Here is a 16,804-nt window from a genome sequence, read left to right as displayed (position 1 = left end):
AGACCCCGAAGACTACATCTCAGGCCCAGAGCGTTCTCCCCAAGTCAATCCCGGTGTTGACGAAATCAGGCGAAAGGGGTGATTGATGAGACGGATTGGATACAACGCTGCAGAGAGGGAGAAGTGAGACTGAGGATCTCGCTACTCTCCCACGCCACCTCCGCTATCCAGATGATGACATCACCGCGGCCAGAGACCTTCAAGCTGCGACTGTGATTAAGTGCGATTAGTTCTGTCTGGGGCTGACGGATCCCAGAGGACTTCAAACTACAAAAGAGTTTTGGGGTGTTGAAAGTTTGAGAAAGAGAACAAGCATGGGAATGTTTCAGCGGCGAGGCATTTTGTGTACAGGTCGTAAAAGACTGGACAACATGTTGAACCGCACCAAGATCAGTCATCTAAGAGTCCAATCTGACGTCCCACAGACATGGCCACGATTTCTATGTACCTGACAAGTTTTTTAAGATTTGAGACTAAAGATAAATAGATTCTATGTAGCAGTGAAGTGACCAGTGCTGTAATAGCTGCAGGACTTGATGGCTGCTTGACTATGCTGGCTCCCCCCTCCCCTGTTGCATGTCAGAAGTCTGTTCATGTTGTGAAGTGTATTGTGTATGTTAGTGGCCAGCTGAGCTGGTTGTTTATGCACCATTCATGTTCCAGGTTTGTTTGTTTTTTTGTGTCTTTCTTTGGGTTATGTCTTATTCATGTTCTTGGTTTCACCACATACCCTGGAGTGTGGATAAGTAGTGTTAACTGCCACACACCTGTGATTGCCACATTCACCTGGGCTGCCACACAAAGAGCAGGTCAGGTAGAGCAGAGAAACAAAGAGCAGAAAAGCAAGAGAGCAGAGAAGCTCAATGCAGTTTGGTTGGTGAACCTGCTGCCATTCACTATTATTTCATATATTATGTTATATTCATACAGTACAGGCCAAAAGTTTGGACACACCCATCTCATTCAATGCGTTTTTCTCTATTTTCATGACTATTTACATTGTAGATTCTCACTGAAGGCATCAAAACTATGAATAAACACATATGGAATTATGTACTTAACAAAAAAAGTGTGAGAAGGTGTGTCCAAACTTTTGGCCTGTACTGTATATTGATATACTTAAACAAACAATTTGCCTCCAGCATTTTGGATATTGCACTTGTCCTTATTGTGATTTTAGTTCATTTCAATTAACTGTACGGCCCTAGTAGCATCATTTACAAACTGTTGAGGCAGCCTTTAGCTACATTACAGTGAATTAAGTTGGAAAAACTGCTTCTCGTTGTAGCATATTAGGGTGATTCTCATGAACATGGTGCAGCTCATAGCAAAAATCCAAGAGCATTGAATACATATTTTCTTTGACCCTTTATAACCTATACAATCTAAAGTCACTGTTTAATATGAATTTATAAAATATTTTTTAAAAATTATAGTATTTTCTGACATTTTTAGAGACACTGTGAGCAAAATTCATTACCGTAACACATTTTTTAATTAAAAAAACAAACAATAAAAGGTTTTTCAAGCACCTAAATATGCTCAAGGGTAGCTGGTATCACCAAAACATGTATTTTATTAAAATATACACATATTTTAATGCGAACGATTCTATCATTACCGTAACAGTTAACCATTTTTTCTCATTAATTTTCATTCAGATTTTGTTCTTTATACATTGTTAAAAACCAGTATATTTGATTATATTCTGCTAAATTATATATTTTTAAACAAATGTATATTTATTTTTATGAAGTTTATTAAATATTTATTGTATATAAGTGTGAGGAAACCATGACATTTTTATCTGGACGCGTTACGGTAATGAATTTGTGAATCAAAAATATGTTTAAAAATATAGAAAATATTATTTTAACACAAAATAATGAATTGTGCCTCATTATGGCTATATTGCTCATTCATATAAAAGTAAAATATATTTAGTTTGATATAGTATGTCCTTATAATCTTCAAAGACATAACTTAGACTGGCTTCATGAGAATCACCCATTAATAGTATCCAATCTCTTTGGAATCTTATAATCAAAAAACCTGGTCTGAGATTTCTTGAGCAGGTTTTGTGCCCCTGTGCTTACATGACAACAATATGGGATGAAAAATGATTTAAGATGGGAGCAGTGCAGCAATTCTTGTCATCCGAACTATAACAGTGCACACACACACATACATGTATGTCTCTGCACTGTGAGGGAAAGAAAGCCTCCAACTCATATTTCAATTTCTGACATAGAGTGGTGCTGAGAGACTTCCTGTCTGCCCATGCAATCTTCTTCTACCCCCCTTCTACTGTCCACCTCTGTCATATTGTATGTGTGTTTTAAGTATACGTTTGGACGGGTTGATGGCTAATTTCGTTGTCCTAGTACTTGTTACTCTGTGCAACGACAATAAAGGTGATTCTGATTCCCTTTACCAAGTGAAGCTCTAGCGGCAAAACCACTGTGTGATGAATTCAATTTTTTTTTTTTGTAAGAGAAAGAATGTGTTCTTTACTTCAGTTTATGGCCAAATATCTACAAATTGTACATTCTTATCATCCACAACTGTACGTAAATGTTAGCAATGCTAGCATGCTAAATTTAAGTGGTGAACATGGTAAATATTAGCATATAAGCTACTCTGTAAATCAGGGGTCTCAAACTCAAATTACCTGGGGGCTGCTGGAGGCAGTATCAAAATGACCAAAAAAAGACACAAAATTAACAAAAAAAGACACAAAATTATTAAAAAAGACACATTAAAAAAGACACACAATTACCAAAAAAACAAATTAAAGGGACCTTCCACACACCACACAGTAAAGTGCCATTCATATAAAACTCACATTAAACTTTCATATCAAGGTGAGGGCCACAAAATATCGTCACGAGGGCCGCAATTGGCCCGCGGGCCGCGAGTTTGAGGCCCATGCTGTAAATAGTATAGTATACCTCCTCCGACTTTTGTTATCTAATTAAGTATTATTATGTATTTTTTACTGTACCCTATGTCTTCGGCTACATATAGTTTCTATTGTTTGTCATTTCTACTTGTTTTGATATCTTTTGAGTATATTCATGGACTTTTTACTCCTTATAATTGTTTTATGGAACTTTTATGAGTATATCCCATTTGTATGGTAGAATGTAAGTTGCTATTGCCTGTTTTTTATACATTTTGTAATGCACTTGTATTAGGGAACGTAAACAAGTTGGACTGTCTGATAATAAACACCTGATTGGAATGCAACATGCATAACGCGTAGTACAGCAATTCTTGTCATCCGAACTATAACAGTGCACACACACACATACATGTATGTCTCTGCACTGTGAGGGAAAGAAAGCCTCCAACTCATATTTCAATTTCTGACATAGAGTGGTGCTGAGAGACTTCCTGTCTGCCCATGCAATCTTCTTCTACCCCCGCACTCACTCTGCAGAGGTGGCTCTGGGTGGCACACGGGGTGGTACGGGGCCTCAGCTGGCCGCACAAAGCAGGGATGACAGAGAGATTGTACTCGACCTCTCCGCTCACCCGAAACATGATGAAGCCCTCTGCTTTCTCAGAGGGGAGAGTCACATTGGCAGGATGACTTTAAAAAGTCTAAACAACAATCTCTGTTCCCCCTCTCTCTCTATCACACACACACACACACACACACAAAAAGGCAAACTTTCATCTTCCCAAAAAACTGTCGTGCCTGCGCCGACAGTGACACGGAGTATAAAGTGCTGACTCGCTGGCCTCCCTGCCGATTCCCACTCTGCTGGCGACGGAGCGTGTCCTGATAAATAAAGCAACAAATGCAATGGAAAGGGAAAACGAGGGGAAAGAGAGAGAGAGAGAGAGAGGGCGAGGGAGCGAGAGAGCACGGAGGGCTATAATTAGTAAGTGATTAACGAGCAGGCATCAGACAGGTCCCACATCATTGATTGTGATGTTGTGCAATGCTGCTGCAGCGAAAACGAGCCGGCCCTGGGAAGGGGCAGCGAGGTCACAGCTCGCACACACACACACACACACACACACACACACACACACACAGACACAGACAGACACACACACGCACACATGCACAAAAATGTGTTTGTTCTTAGTGCGAGACACAATGGTCATTAGCAAGAACATGAAGGTAAAGCACAATATGTCAGATAGGTTATGGCCGCTTGAGAACACAGAACTCATGCTTTAAAAGGCTTTTTGAAAGAATAATACAAAGGGTTTGTTAACCCTACTGAGACTTGGGCTGTTCAGTCAGTTTTTTAATATTTTTTGATTCTGCCACTTTACTAATGTTTACCATGCCATGTTGGTATAATTTTTTTTTAGCACGACCTCAACTATATGACCTGATAACTATTCTTTTTTACTTGAATTTACTAGATCAGGGATTCCCAAAGTGTGGTGCGTGGACCCCTGGGGGTGCACAAGCTGCTGCTAGAGGGTGCGTGAGATGAAAAATGATATGACTTTTGGTCCATATTGCCCAGCCCTATTTTACGTCCTCAAATACAATTTTCACTTTTTTTAATGTATTCTTGCTTTCTTTCCAGGAAGCCATAGAAACTATTCATTTTCTGTTGATAATCAAATCAGTCAGTGGAGTTCTGAGATGAACTTAAGTTGTGTAATGATCACAAAAAAACATCAAGTTCATAACCACATTCATCATTCATTTTTGTCAGTTGTTACATCATTGTTGCGTGATGCAGCTCAGGAGCAGACTGATTTGTAAAGCCTGAAGTGCTGCTGGGAATAAAAGCTCAATGCTTTACTGTACTGGCAAAGAAATATCTGTAGCATTAGAGTCAATAAGTTGACATAGAGTACTTGGTCAGATTTTTGTTCTCTTTGATCAGATACTTGCTAATCTAAATCAAAAAGACTTTATAAACCTTTGTACTAAGTTTTATTTAGGTTTCTTATGCAATGCTGATGCATTGAGCAGTCCGGCGTATTTTGCTGTATCCTGCCATCCTTGCTCTGGACCGGCCAATCATAACCATTTATCTATTATGGGGCGGGCTTAACACGATGACTGGCACCAGCACAATGCAACAGGCTCACAAAACTACTGTCAAACTGTCTGTAATTATTATTTCAATCATCGATATAAATTCTACAAAGAAATATGAATTCAGTGCTTTTACTTTATAATAGCAGTTTTTCATGTAGTGTATTATTTAGTGATTGTTTGTTATTATTTGTCCTCAGTTTTGTATGTAAATTGAATCATTTGGCCCAAGTAATATTCACTAAACCAGTTCATTGACTTAATTAGTTGATATTTCCAAGTAAAATGTAATTGAGGTATACCAGTGAATTGCAGATTCACTGGGTGGCACACGGGGTGGTACAGGTGTTAAAAACTCAAAAAGAAAGTGTTGAGCATGGTCGCTCCAAAGGACACCTGGTCACATAAACCAATGTCATCTTCATTCACAGTTGCAGACAAATTATATATATATATATATATCCTTTACTTAACCAAGTAAAAGCCTCATTGAGAGTAAAAAAAACATCTCTTTTCAAGAGAGACCTCGCCAAGAAGGCAGCATAAAAAAGAGACAAGTTTCAACCTTAAACACAGTTATCAAACATTTAACACAAATACAGCCGTCACAACAACTCTGAGTGAGCGTCAGTAGCCGACTTATATGGAGCAGTCACACTCACCAAGGGAAGCGGTTTCTTTGTCCGTTAAAATGTAAAATTAAAGACAGCATTTTAGCCGTGGCATACAGTGTACAATGATGTGTGCGATTTTCACAGCCAGTAATGAAACACAGACCACAATGATAAACTCAGTCAAAATTCTTAAAGCTCTGATTAGTTGCATTCATAAAAAGCAGATCACTATACAGGGTTCGTACACTTTCTCAGTGGTCAAATTCAAGCACTTTTCAAGGATTTTCAAGGTCCATATTCAAGCTTTTCAACGGTTGTAAATGTCATGTTTTAGATGAGTACTTCGAAACTAAAAGGGGTAATTTCACTTAACCATGCCACCAGCAATGGTAATACACTTTTAACAACTAAAAGTAGTTTGCTAATCTCATAAAACATACTGGTATGGGAATCTAGGGGCTAGGAGCAGAAGGAAGCTCACAAAAATCATCAACCGGCAGCTGGTGGAACTAAACACGACCCAAACTAGGAGGAAAGAAACACAAATACATCAGGAGCCCTCACATCCACTAGGAATTAGAAAAACTCCCTTCAGTAAGAAGATACAGGGTAGAGCAACAAGAAACATCTCAGAAACAAGAAGACGCAGGCGAGACGCAGACGAGACGCAGGCGGAGCGCTCTTCATTTCAGATAGACTATAGGCTATGCACTTTATTTATTTTTTTCCATTGAAAATGCGGTTATCTATAATTATGCAAGTACTGCAAGAAATGGACTATGTCTGCCGACTACTTCACACCTATCCCGTTCTATGTGCCTCTCTGGTGGCAGCAGAATATGTGTTTATCAGTGAAGTCTAACTAATTTATAACCAAAACTGCAGGTGTGTGATTTAACCAGCATAATTATAAATCATTTATTCCCATCATATACTCTCTATCCATCCATCCATCCATCCATCCATTTCACAGCAATGTCCAATTTCTCTGCAAATGTGTAAATACTTTAGCATAGGTTTTTAATGAAAATTCAGATTTATGCAAGGTTTATTATTTATAAGCTAAGTTTACTTTGTAATGTATGTGTAGTGTATGTTCAATGTATGTTGGAATGCTGCTACCGGGTGCCTGAATTTCCCTTGGGATGAATAAAGTATCTATCAGTCTAAAAAAAAAATAATGTGGTTATCTATAGTCAGATTGCAAGAGAAATACAGTAAGAATTTCAAGCATTTACAATCACTAAACTAAATCCAAGCACTTTTCAAACCTTGAAATTCAACATTAAAATTCAAGCATTTTCAAGGATTTCAAGCACCCGTACCAACCATGACTATAGTACAGTTGAGGCAAGAAAGTTGCATAAATCAAATATTTCCTTGACTGATAAGAGAAGCAAGATTTGTTTCTGGAAAAAGAATCCTAATTTTAGTTTCAGTTTTGTCGCAAGCCTTTCAATGTGGGGTTTAAATGACAGCTTCTGATCAATAGTGATCCCTAAATAATTATAAGCTGTGACAAAACCAGTTTATAAATGCTGGAACAATACCAAAAGTTTCCAGACTTAACAGGTGGAGGTTAAACTACCATCCTGCCTGCTGCTCAGAAAAAAACAGAAAAAAGTTTATTTTGGTCGAGATTGGTATCACAATTAGAAATATGTTGTAGAGCACTGCCACAACCTTCTGAAAACTCCCAAACATATTCAACATTTGAACAGAAACTTAGCTAAAAAGGGCATCAAAAGTCCCGTCGCTGTAAGGGGAAAAGGGTGAGCTATATTAATAACACAAGACAAAACGAGAGCATCATTGTGAAATAGATGGCGCTCAATAATCATTTCATCTCCATTAGCTTTTTTTTTTACGTAATGAGTGGAAGCCAAAATTGTAATTGAAAATGAAATTCGATGAATGGCCCGTCCCTAATGCATCTTAGTGTGCCTCCTATCCAGTTACTGCTTTTTTTTTTTCTTTAAATCCCATAGGCTCACCCGGCCTCACCCCTTCTCCCCCTCCCGCATGATGAGGCAGGCAATGCTAAGCGAAATTTCAAACTCAACTGTCAGACAGAAGGAGAATGAAGAGAGGTACGGAGAGAGAGAAACGCTGAGGGAGGCAGAAAAGAGAGGAGAGTCTTCCTTCTCTCCCGTTCTTTCTTTCTCGGGGAACTGGTCAGGTGCCAACATCAATGTACTTTACTGTATGGCTGGGCGGGCACAGAGTGTGCTGGCCTGTCATGCATGGCGTAATGTCGCTCTGTCCTTGCCCCCATTCTTTACCCTGCCAAGCTAATGATGATGATGATGACAATGAGGAGGAGGAGGAGAAAGAGAAGCGAGCGCTTAGAACTTGGCTCCGAACTGCTCGTGGTATGGATTTCTGAAACAGAGGGCTGACGTCGCCAGTGTGCATGTGGAGCCCTACTGTAAATTTACCTCTAAAGTTCTGGCTGTAAACTCCATGAGGCCAGTTTCAGTTTGATGATGATATACCAAGTAAAACTGGTGTTATGACTGTGGTCATATTATAGTTATTTTCTAGCAAACTGCATTTGTATGTGTGCCCTGTGTTTTGGTTTCCTTTTTTATATGCAGATTGGAGTGTGCCATAGCCACGGTGGGATTGGTGGAGAGGTTCCACGCCTCGGCTGGGATTGGCTGCAGCCGGAACCACCTGGTTTAAATGGAGCCAAGATGGCGGCCGTCGGTGGCAGCACGCTTTTTCCTCATCCTCCTCTTCTCCCAACCGGTTCACACCTTTTGAGTTAACTTGTGGTTTTGGACTTAATTCCCTTGTTTTGAGCAGTAAGGGTGGGTTGCCAGGTTTTGTTTCTCGTTTTCTCTTGTTTAAGTAGGTAGGGAGGTAAGATTTTGTATCTTTTGGTTTTTACAGGTAAATTTCTTATTTTTAAGATAGGATTGTTTTGTTTGTTATTTTGGCTTTAGTCCACCCCTAAGTTGAAGAATATTTGTATTTACCTAAGTTCTCTTTGTAAATAAATATTTACCCATTCTTCAAACGTATCTTTGTTTGTGGCTACTTGGGAGATGGGGAAGATGGGGCCTTTTCATGTTGTGCTCTAGGCCCCCTAGACTGGGGCATAACACTGGAGACAAGGTCAAATATATTTAGTATAAAATTATAGAACTGGATGTAACCCTCTTATATGTTATATTTGCAACCTTTGTTCACATTTTATTGAGCATGATAGTGTTTTGAAGGTAAAAAAAAAAGATTCAAAACCATATTTTATGTTGGGGTTTTTTTCTTTGTTTCTTTGGGGTTCAAACTGTTGATCCCGTAAATCAGAATAAAAAATCAATTATTATTAGGTCATATAGGTGAGGTTGTACTGAACAAATATACCAACATAGCATTTAAACATTTTTTGGCTCCGAACTGCTGGTGGTATGGATCTCTGAAACAGAGGGCTGACGTCGCCGGTGTTCATGTGGAGGATGTGGGTGTGTCAGCAGGAGGCGAGAGGAGAGAAGAGGAGAGGAGAGGAGAGGAGAGGAGGGACGTGTGAACGAGTGCATGTGGGTTTTGTTGCACTTACCTTGTCATTGTTGTAGTAGGCCAGGCTCTCGCCGTCAAATCTCACCCACCTCCTTTGAAAAACACAGTTTCTGCAAAGAGAAGGTGAGGTGCAATTTCAATCCATCTGGCTCGTTCAAGCAAACCGAGCCAGTTTAAAGTGAAAAAAAATAAAAATAAAAAAAATTCCAAAAAGTGGGGACAAGACTGCGAGCCATTAACTAAATCTGCTCTGAACAGGTACTCATATTTCATCAAGAGTGCCATTGATTCATTAATGTCAAGAGTTGTATCAACAGCTGTCAATTAGCATAATCAAAACAAATGGGCACTTTCAATTTGAATATTCAACAGCCCCAAGGGCAGTTTGCCAAATCTATGCAAATCAGGTGGTGAAGGAGAATATAAAAAGGAAGTAAATGATTGATAGCTCCGGATTTGAGCAACAGTGAAACATGTGGCACCAAGAGACACTGGAAAGAAAAGAAAAAAAACGTAGCGCTGCCAGAAAGAGCCAAACTAAGTGAGAGCCGACATATCGCGCATCTCAATAGTACAAGGTTATCTCCCATCTTCCTTGCCTTGCCTTTTGATGGCGCTATGTATTATGGATGGATCTGCTTCAGGTTTCTGTATCTAAAACCATTCATCAGTTTTGAATGGTCATCAAACATAGAAGACACATGGGGGGATATCCTCCCTCATGAAAGGTTACAAGCTGCTGTAAAGGGTAAGCACGAGTTGTTCTTAATAGTTTGGACACCCTTCCTTGACTACAGCCATGGAAAAAAAATTTCAGACCACCCTTTATCTTCAATTTCTTGTTCATTTTCATGCCTGGTACAACTAAAGGTACATTTGTTTGGACAAATATAATGATAACAACAAAAATAGTAAATAAAAATAAATAAAAATAAATAAAATTTAATTTAAGAGCTGATATCTAGACCATTTTCCATGGTTTTCTTGAGAAGGATTAGGATAAGGACTCTCACTTTGCGATAAAAATATCAGTATAAATATTGTATATCGATATTCAGCCTAAATATATCGGGATATGACTTTTGGTCCATATTGCCCAGCCATATTGCCAAATAATTATATATATTGCCATATAACCAAAATCATTATCAAGAAAACCATGGAAAACAATAAATTGAAGAAAACAAGGGTGGTCTAATATTTTTTTCCATGACTGTATATACCTGCAGATCTGAAAAACCTGCTGTTGATGGGCAGAATGTTTTCTGACTGGAACTCATGAGTACATACTGGAGACAAACTATAACTGTATTTGTTTATTCATCATTATTATTGTCTTGGTCATTATGATTATTTTCACCTTTTTTTGTGTCTAACTTTGTATAGCATGTGCTGTCTGACGGGTCGGGGGGTTTCTGTTTCTTTGTTTTGTCTTGTTAATGTGGTTTAAAACAATAGAGTGTGTTTAAAAAGACGACACATGGGGAAAGGGGGAAAAGCACAGAATGAAAACGGTCTGAAAAGAAAGAGGAAGCAGTGGTTGACTGACTGACTGACTGTGAACTTTTCTTGCCAGTTGAGAGGAAGTGGCACGAGGTAAATTTTTTTTAGAGGTTGTAAAGCTGAACACGTATCTGAATAGAAAGTCAATTCTAATAACATTCTCTATGCCGGGGATGGGCAACTTAAATGCTGCAGGGGGCCACAATTTTTCATGGACACTACCACAGGGCCACATATAGGACCGTGCACTTAACCAGATATGATGAAACTGCAATTTTAAATATGTTTACAGTGCAGTAACTTAACATATTTCATGCTCAAATGCATGTTTAACAGTAGAAATAGGAATACAAAAGGTTTGAAGCAAATAAAAATGAACCACTTACTGTGATTTCTTTTTTCAGTGCAACAACAGCAGACCAACATTAATTGCAAGAAGTAATTTTGTGCATTTTTACACTGCACTTTTAAGATTTCATGCTCAAATGCATGTAGTTGTACTGAGGGACACTTCAAGTGATGGTGCGGGCTGTATATGGCCCCCGGGCCTCCAGTTGCCCATCCCTGCTCTATGCAATGTGTTTCTAATGTGTGACTCTGCAGCAGCACTGTAACCTACCCTTGAGGCGACAGTTTGTCCAGCCAGCCCACTTTGAGCACCTGATGTTTGGGGGCGCCATAGAAGCATGCGTATGGGGAAATATCAGGCAGGGCATTTGTGGCCACGCCCCCCAGAGTGTCTCCAGGCTCAGAGTACAGGTCGCACTCCACCATGATTGAAGATCCATCCTGAGGGCCAGAGGCGGTTGGTTCCACTGCAAGACCCTCAGGGGTCACCAGAAAACTTTGGTCCAAACTGCCTCGCGGCAAAATGCTGACACACTCCTCCACGGTGGAGTATTCCTCTTGGTAGGGGTCGGGGATAGTCGAAGCAGGGGGAGGGGACTCTCTTTCCTTGGATTTTTTCTTTTTTCTGTAGGATCATAGAGGGCATAACAGGAACAATTTGACATTCTGAAGAATACTTTGTAATTGTATCTTGCGGAGAGTCAGATGGGGAGCTAACCACTGTCATGTCTGTCTGTTTAAGGTATAAAACACATAAAAACACAACATTTTGGCGTTAAAATGTCTAAAAACGACTGGAGCCCTTCAACTTGACCTATTGTATGCAGTATTTCTGTTGAGTTGTGTATTTGAATTATCCAACAAGTTTCAAACAATGTTTAAATCTACAATCATGGAAAAAAAATATTAGACCACCCTTGTTTTCCTCAGTTTCTTGTTCATTTTAATGCCTGGTACAAGGTTAAGGTACATTTGTTTGGACAAATATAATGATGTCAACAAAAATAGCTCATAAGAGTTTAATTTAAGAGCTGATATCTAGACATTTTCCATGGTTTTCTTGACAATGATTTTGGTTATTATCAATTATTATTAGAAAAACATGGAAAATGTCTAGATATCAGCTCTTAAATTAAACTCTTATGAGCTATTTTTGTTGATATCATTATATTTGTCCAAACAAATGTACCTTTACCTTGTACCAGGCATTAAAATGAACAAGAAATTGAGGAAAACAGTGGTCTAATATTTTTTTCCATTACTCCGTAAGTCCATATAACAGCATTTTTTTAATTTTATTTTGAAAAGAGCCAAGCTAGCGGTTTCCTCTGGCTTCCAGTCTAACAGCTCTTTGGATTTTTTCATTTTTTTCCTGTACGATCATAGATGGCATAAAAGGAACAGTTTGACATTTTGAAGAATACTTGTAATTGCATCTTGCTGAGAATCAGATACCACCGTCATGTCTGTCTGTTTAAGGTATAAAATGTACCATTTTGGCATTAAAATGTCTAAAAAAAACCTATGGTATGCACTATTTCTGTTGAGTTGTGTACTTGAATCATCCGACAAGTTTCAAACAATGTTCAAACCTCGATACATCTGTAACTTTATTCAAAGTAACAGCACTTTTTTCACTAGCCGTTTTCTTTGGCTTCCAGTCTAACAGCTTCCAGTATTTCACAAACAGACTTGAAAGTGTTATTGATCACCTAACACTCAGCATGAAAGTGAATAGGCATGTTTCCCAAGAAGGCCTTCTCTCACGTATGCAGGAAATTTATGATTACACCCAACAATCACCTCTTACATTCGTGATCTGCAATGAAGCTGAAGAAGTGCATCATTTTGTGGCTGCATCTTTCTAAGAAAAGGGCCACAGGATTAACATATCGGCAGAATGAGTAGAATCTGTCCATAGCGGTTTGTAAACACACCATTGAACGCATCTAATTAGTCAGCAATTCTGTGTAGCTGCTAGTCATGGAGTTTGTGTCCACAGAGGGGAATTTAACAGCTTACAGAGCTTCCGATTGAGACACCAATTGCAGTGTCAGTGAACACATCAAATTAAAAAGGAAAGAGAAAGTACAGGCAGAGGGCAAGACACCACCTCACACTTGTCAAGTGATGATTGAAGCATTTGTGCGAGTTTAGACACTGTTTGTTTAGGAAAATCCTCCTCATTCTGCCTTAAACATGCAGCTGAATAAAATAATTAATTCTCATCATTGTGCAACACTGAGGTTAGTAGGCACAAACATGTAATCAGATATCAGTAGTTCTCTTTCTGAACATCTGCATTTCTATTTATACATACAGAGCAGTGTTACTTCAGCATACCGTACCTCAGTTTCTTGGGTTTTATCTTGTCCTTAAAAGCCTTCTGTAAACCTTCTTTAGCACCTTGGTCCTACAGAGCACAGGAGAGATTAACATCAGATGAAAAGAAAGTGTCCATCTTTCAATCAGACACTGTTATCGTGTTGGTGCACTAAGCTATGTTAACTTTAGTGTGCGAGGTGACATTTCCATTAACCTCAGGGGGCAAACTGAAACAAGCACATTTCCCACTCTACTGTGTGTCTGTGGGTGACAGCGTTAGCACTGAGAAGGGAAGTTCGGTGTGCGGACTGCGGTTGAAACAGCGCCGATGCTGTTGAAGATCTGAGAAGTGTCTGTTCCCCTTTGGTAAGCTGCTACTCACTGTCCGCTAGTGGGAGTGCACGCTGTCTTACCGGAGTGCTTTCAGGGTTGTTGTACAGGAACATTTCTCCGTAGGGAGCAATGGGCGTCAAGGTTCTTTGAAGTGAAGCTAAAAAGGACACAGAAAACAAAACAATGGCGGGTTTTGTCACGGCATTGAAACTTGCAGAACACAGTGTGAAGGCCTAAACGTGGTGCATGAAAGTAAGGAGCTTAACAGGATTGTTCCAGTTAAATTTAAATCACTCAGATGTTATAGTGCCCTTTGATTAAACCAACTCATTGATCTGAATAAATGTGCCAACACTTGATCCATGTAAGCAGTAAACCAATTAAATTTTGTTTCAGCGTGCCTATCTCTCCGCCTCGGCCTTTTCCTCGCCCAACTGGGAGTATGATCCTCCTCAGTCTGCCTCAAACAGACTGAGCCGCTGCCAAGGCCATTTCTCTGTCTTGGCTCCTGCAGGGACCGTGGTCGGTGGTCGGTGGAGGCGAGGAAGAGGAGCGGGGAGAGGCTCTGGCCAGACACTATTAGTCTGGAGACCCGGGGCCACCCTGCGTGGGCCACTGCCTGTCACTGTGAAAAATGACACCACCCTCTCCTGAGGATTGTGAGGGCCAAAAGACGCCGCCACGGGGCTCGACACACACATAGACACCGGTGGAGAGGAACATATGCACGTCGACATAGATCGAAACACCCTCAGACACATAAAGATGCCTTGAGACAAACACAGACATAAAAAGGATGGACAGTCAAATAAGTACACACACAATCGTGGCCGGTACAGATGTGAATGTAGGACTTGTTAAAGCTTTGCAGACACTAGGGTTGTCATGATACTAACACTTTCAACTCGATACCGATACTCAGGAATATATTCGATACTCGATACCGTTTTCGATACCACGAGGATAAAAACAAAGACCCCAAAATTTAACAGAAATATTTTTATCAACAAGTAAAATGCAACATGTAAAAATTAACAGAACCACAGGTTAAATATTTATAATAAAAAACAGTTGTGCAAAAAGAAACTGCAACTATGGTAACAAGCTTCAGATACTCGATACTTTTGAAAATGAGTATTGAATCCGGATACATTTTAGTATCGATACTTTTTTGAGTATCGATTCTTTTGACAATCCTAAAAATGACATAAAAAGGATGGACAGTCAAATAAGTACACACACACAATCGTAGCCAGTACAAATGTGAATGTAGGAGTTTTTAAAGCTTTGCAGACACACACTTCCAAACAACGCAGGCCATTACAGCAGGGCACAAAGGCCGTGTTTTGAGCTTGATAAGCTCTATGACGGGGTCAGTTTACTCGATGATGGAATCCACTCCAACACAGCCAACGTCTCTGCGGACAGACAGATAGCAACCATCAGTCATCATCTATCAGCCGACCTCCAGGCCAATCGAGATTCTCTCCGAGGGCCCGCCGGACCCTACTGTACTCAATTCCTGTCTGATTCCCTCTATTCTTCCCTCGCTAGCTCCGGCTCCGGCTCCCGCCTTTGTTTCTCTTAGTCGACCACACTGCTGATGCTTTATCTGCTCCTGACCAGACTCTCTCTTTCTCTCAAGCAAGCCGCCATCTAGGGAAGAGACCTCGATGCCGCCATGAGTTCAGAGTTAGTGAGGAGATTGATTTTGTTGTGAATGAAGCCTCGGTTCTTTTAAGTCAGGGAGTTACAGCAGGTCAGTTTGTTATTATCACCCCTGTGTCACTGCAACACAGCTGCAGTCATCGGAATTCAAATTAAGACAGCAAGCTGTTTATTATTTTAGTCACTGCTTTGCTGAATTTGCTACAGAATAGTTGAAGAATGAGGGAAAAAAAGTCAAGTGTAGAGCTGGAACACTTTGTGGTACGGGGCTCGTAGAATTAGGGCTGGGCGATATGGACCAAAAGTCATATGCCGATATATTGAGGCTGAATGTCCATATACGATATGTATCACGATTTTTTTTTTAAATCACAAAGTGAGAGCAAATGTTCAGTCAAAGTCAAAGCCAAATATGACATGTCACAAGTACTTTTATTGAAACTGTTTACTTAAGTAAACATAAATACTGTATAACAGGAGTATTTTTCTTTTTAAATCAAAGCTCCATAAAGTACACATTTAAATAAAAAAAATATCTTAAATAAAAACAGCCTATGAAATAAAATAGGCCAATATTTTTCTGAAATAAATATATTCATATGAGAAAAGAATAACTAACATTACAAAACAACTAAATATGGAACACCCTAGTAAGAGCAGCATTTATATATAAAGAAAGAAAAAAAATTGAAGTGTATTGATATATGTGATATGGTCGAATTCAACATCACATTTAAAAATACATTGATATATTTTTTATATATCGATATATCGCCCAGCCCTACGTAGAATATGCGGTATGTAAATTGATGAACGCAACACGTCGCCAAATATTTAACAAGCCGTACAACTATTAGGAATAAAAGCATTAAGGGCACATGAAGGCACAAGCTTTATTTTGTAGTATTTTATTTGTTGTGTATTTCCAGTTTTATAGCAGAAGATATGCTTTTTTAGTATTAGAACCTCTTGTGACCTGTTGCCTTTTGAGAAAGTGTTTCTTCAGTCTAATGTACTTAAATACTGAAGAGTTTGAAATTTTCTTTTTTTATAAAAGAAAATAGTTTACCAAAGTTGCCAGAGGGCAAAATGTTACTTCAGTCCCCCAGCAAGAGATTTCTTTCTGTCTCTGACACTTGCACTAATGTCTCATCATAATAAATGAAAAGGAAACAAATTCTGTGACTTCTGTGAACCGTTAGACCTGTTAGAGAGAGTGTTTTTCATTTCATTTTGATCCCTACTTTTTTCTTCTGAATAATAAAAAATCAAGATTATAATCACAATAATAAGGGTTTTTATGTTCATAATAGATTTGCAAAGTTGAAATTATTGTGATGTTGCTTTTTTACTACTGTGCTGAAGGTAATCTACCGATTTCTTTAGTTTTTCTGTAAAAGAATATATCAACTAAGATTTTAAAAAACTTGAACAAATATACAGCACATGTATATCCTCTATTTAATCAGGAAAA

At 39.1% G+C, this 16,804-nt stretch overlaps 1 protein-coding gene across 1 annotated transcript in view; it reads right to left on the bottom strand.

Annotated features, from left to right (window-relative positions):
* The window catches only part of arap2 (ArfGAP with RhoGAP domain, ankyrin repeat and PH domain 2), a 176,115-nt gene that overhangs the window by 147,868 nt on the left and 11,443 nt on the right, over positions 1-16,804 (bottom strand). Inside the window, exons 4-7 of the mRNA XM_059354942.1 lie at positions 13,743-13,819; positions 13,353-13,417; positions 11,276-11,629; positions 9,194-9,263 (exon numbers count right to left, since the gene is read on the bottom strand). Coding sequence (XP_059210925.1) covers positions 9,194-9,263; positions 11,276-11,629; positions 13,353-13,417; positions 13,743-13,819 — 566 coding nt within the window. The remainder of the gene's footprint in view (positions 1-9,193; positions 9,264-11,275; positions 11,630-13,352; positions 13,418-13,742; positions 13,820-16,804) is intronic.

This window comes from Centropristis striata, chromosome 17 (genome assembly GCF_030273125.1).
Source record: "Centropristis striata isolate RG_2023a ecotype Rhode Island chromosome 17, C.striata_1.0, whole genome shotgun sequence".
Lineage (NCBI taxonomy): Eukaryota > Metazoa > Chordata > Actinopteri > Perciformes > Serranidae > Centropristis > Centropristis striata.
Note: the sequence above shows the minus strand (reverse complement) of the source record. Positions and strands in the feature narration are given on the sequence as shown.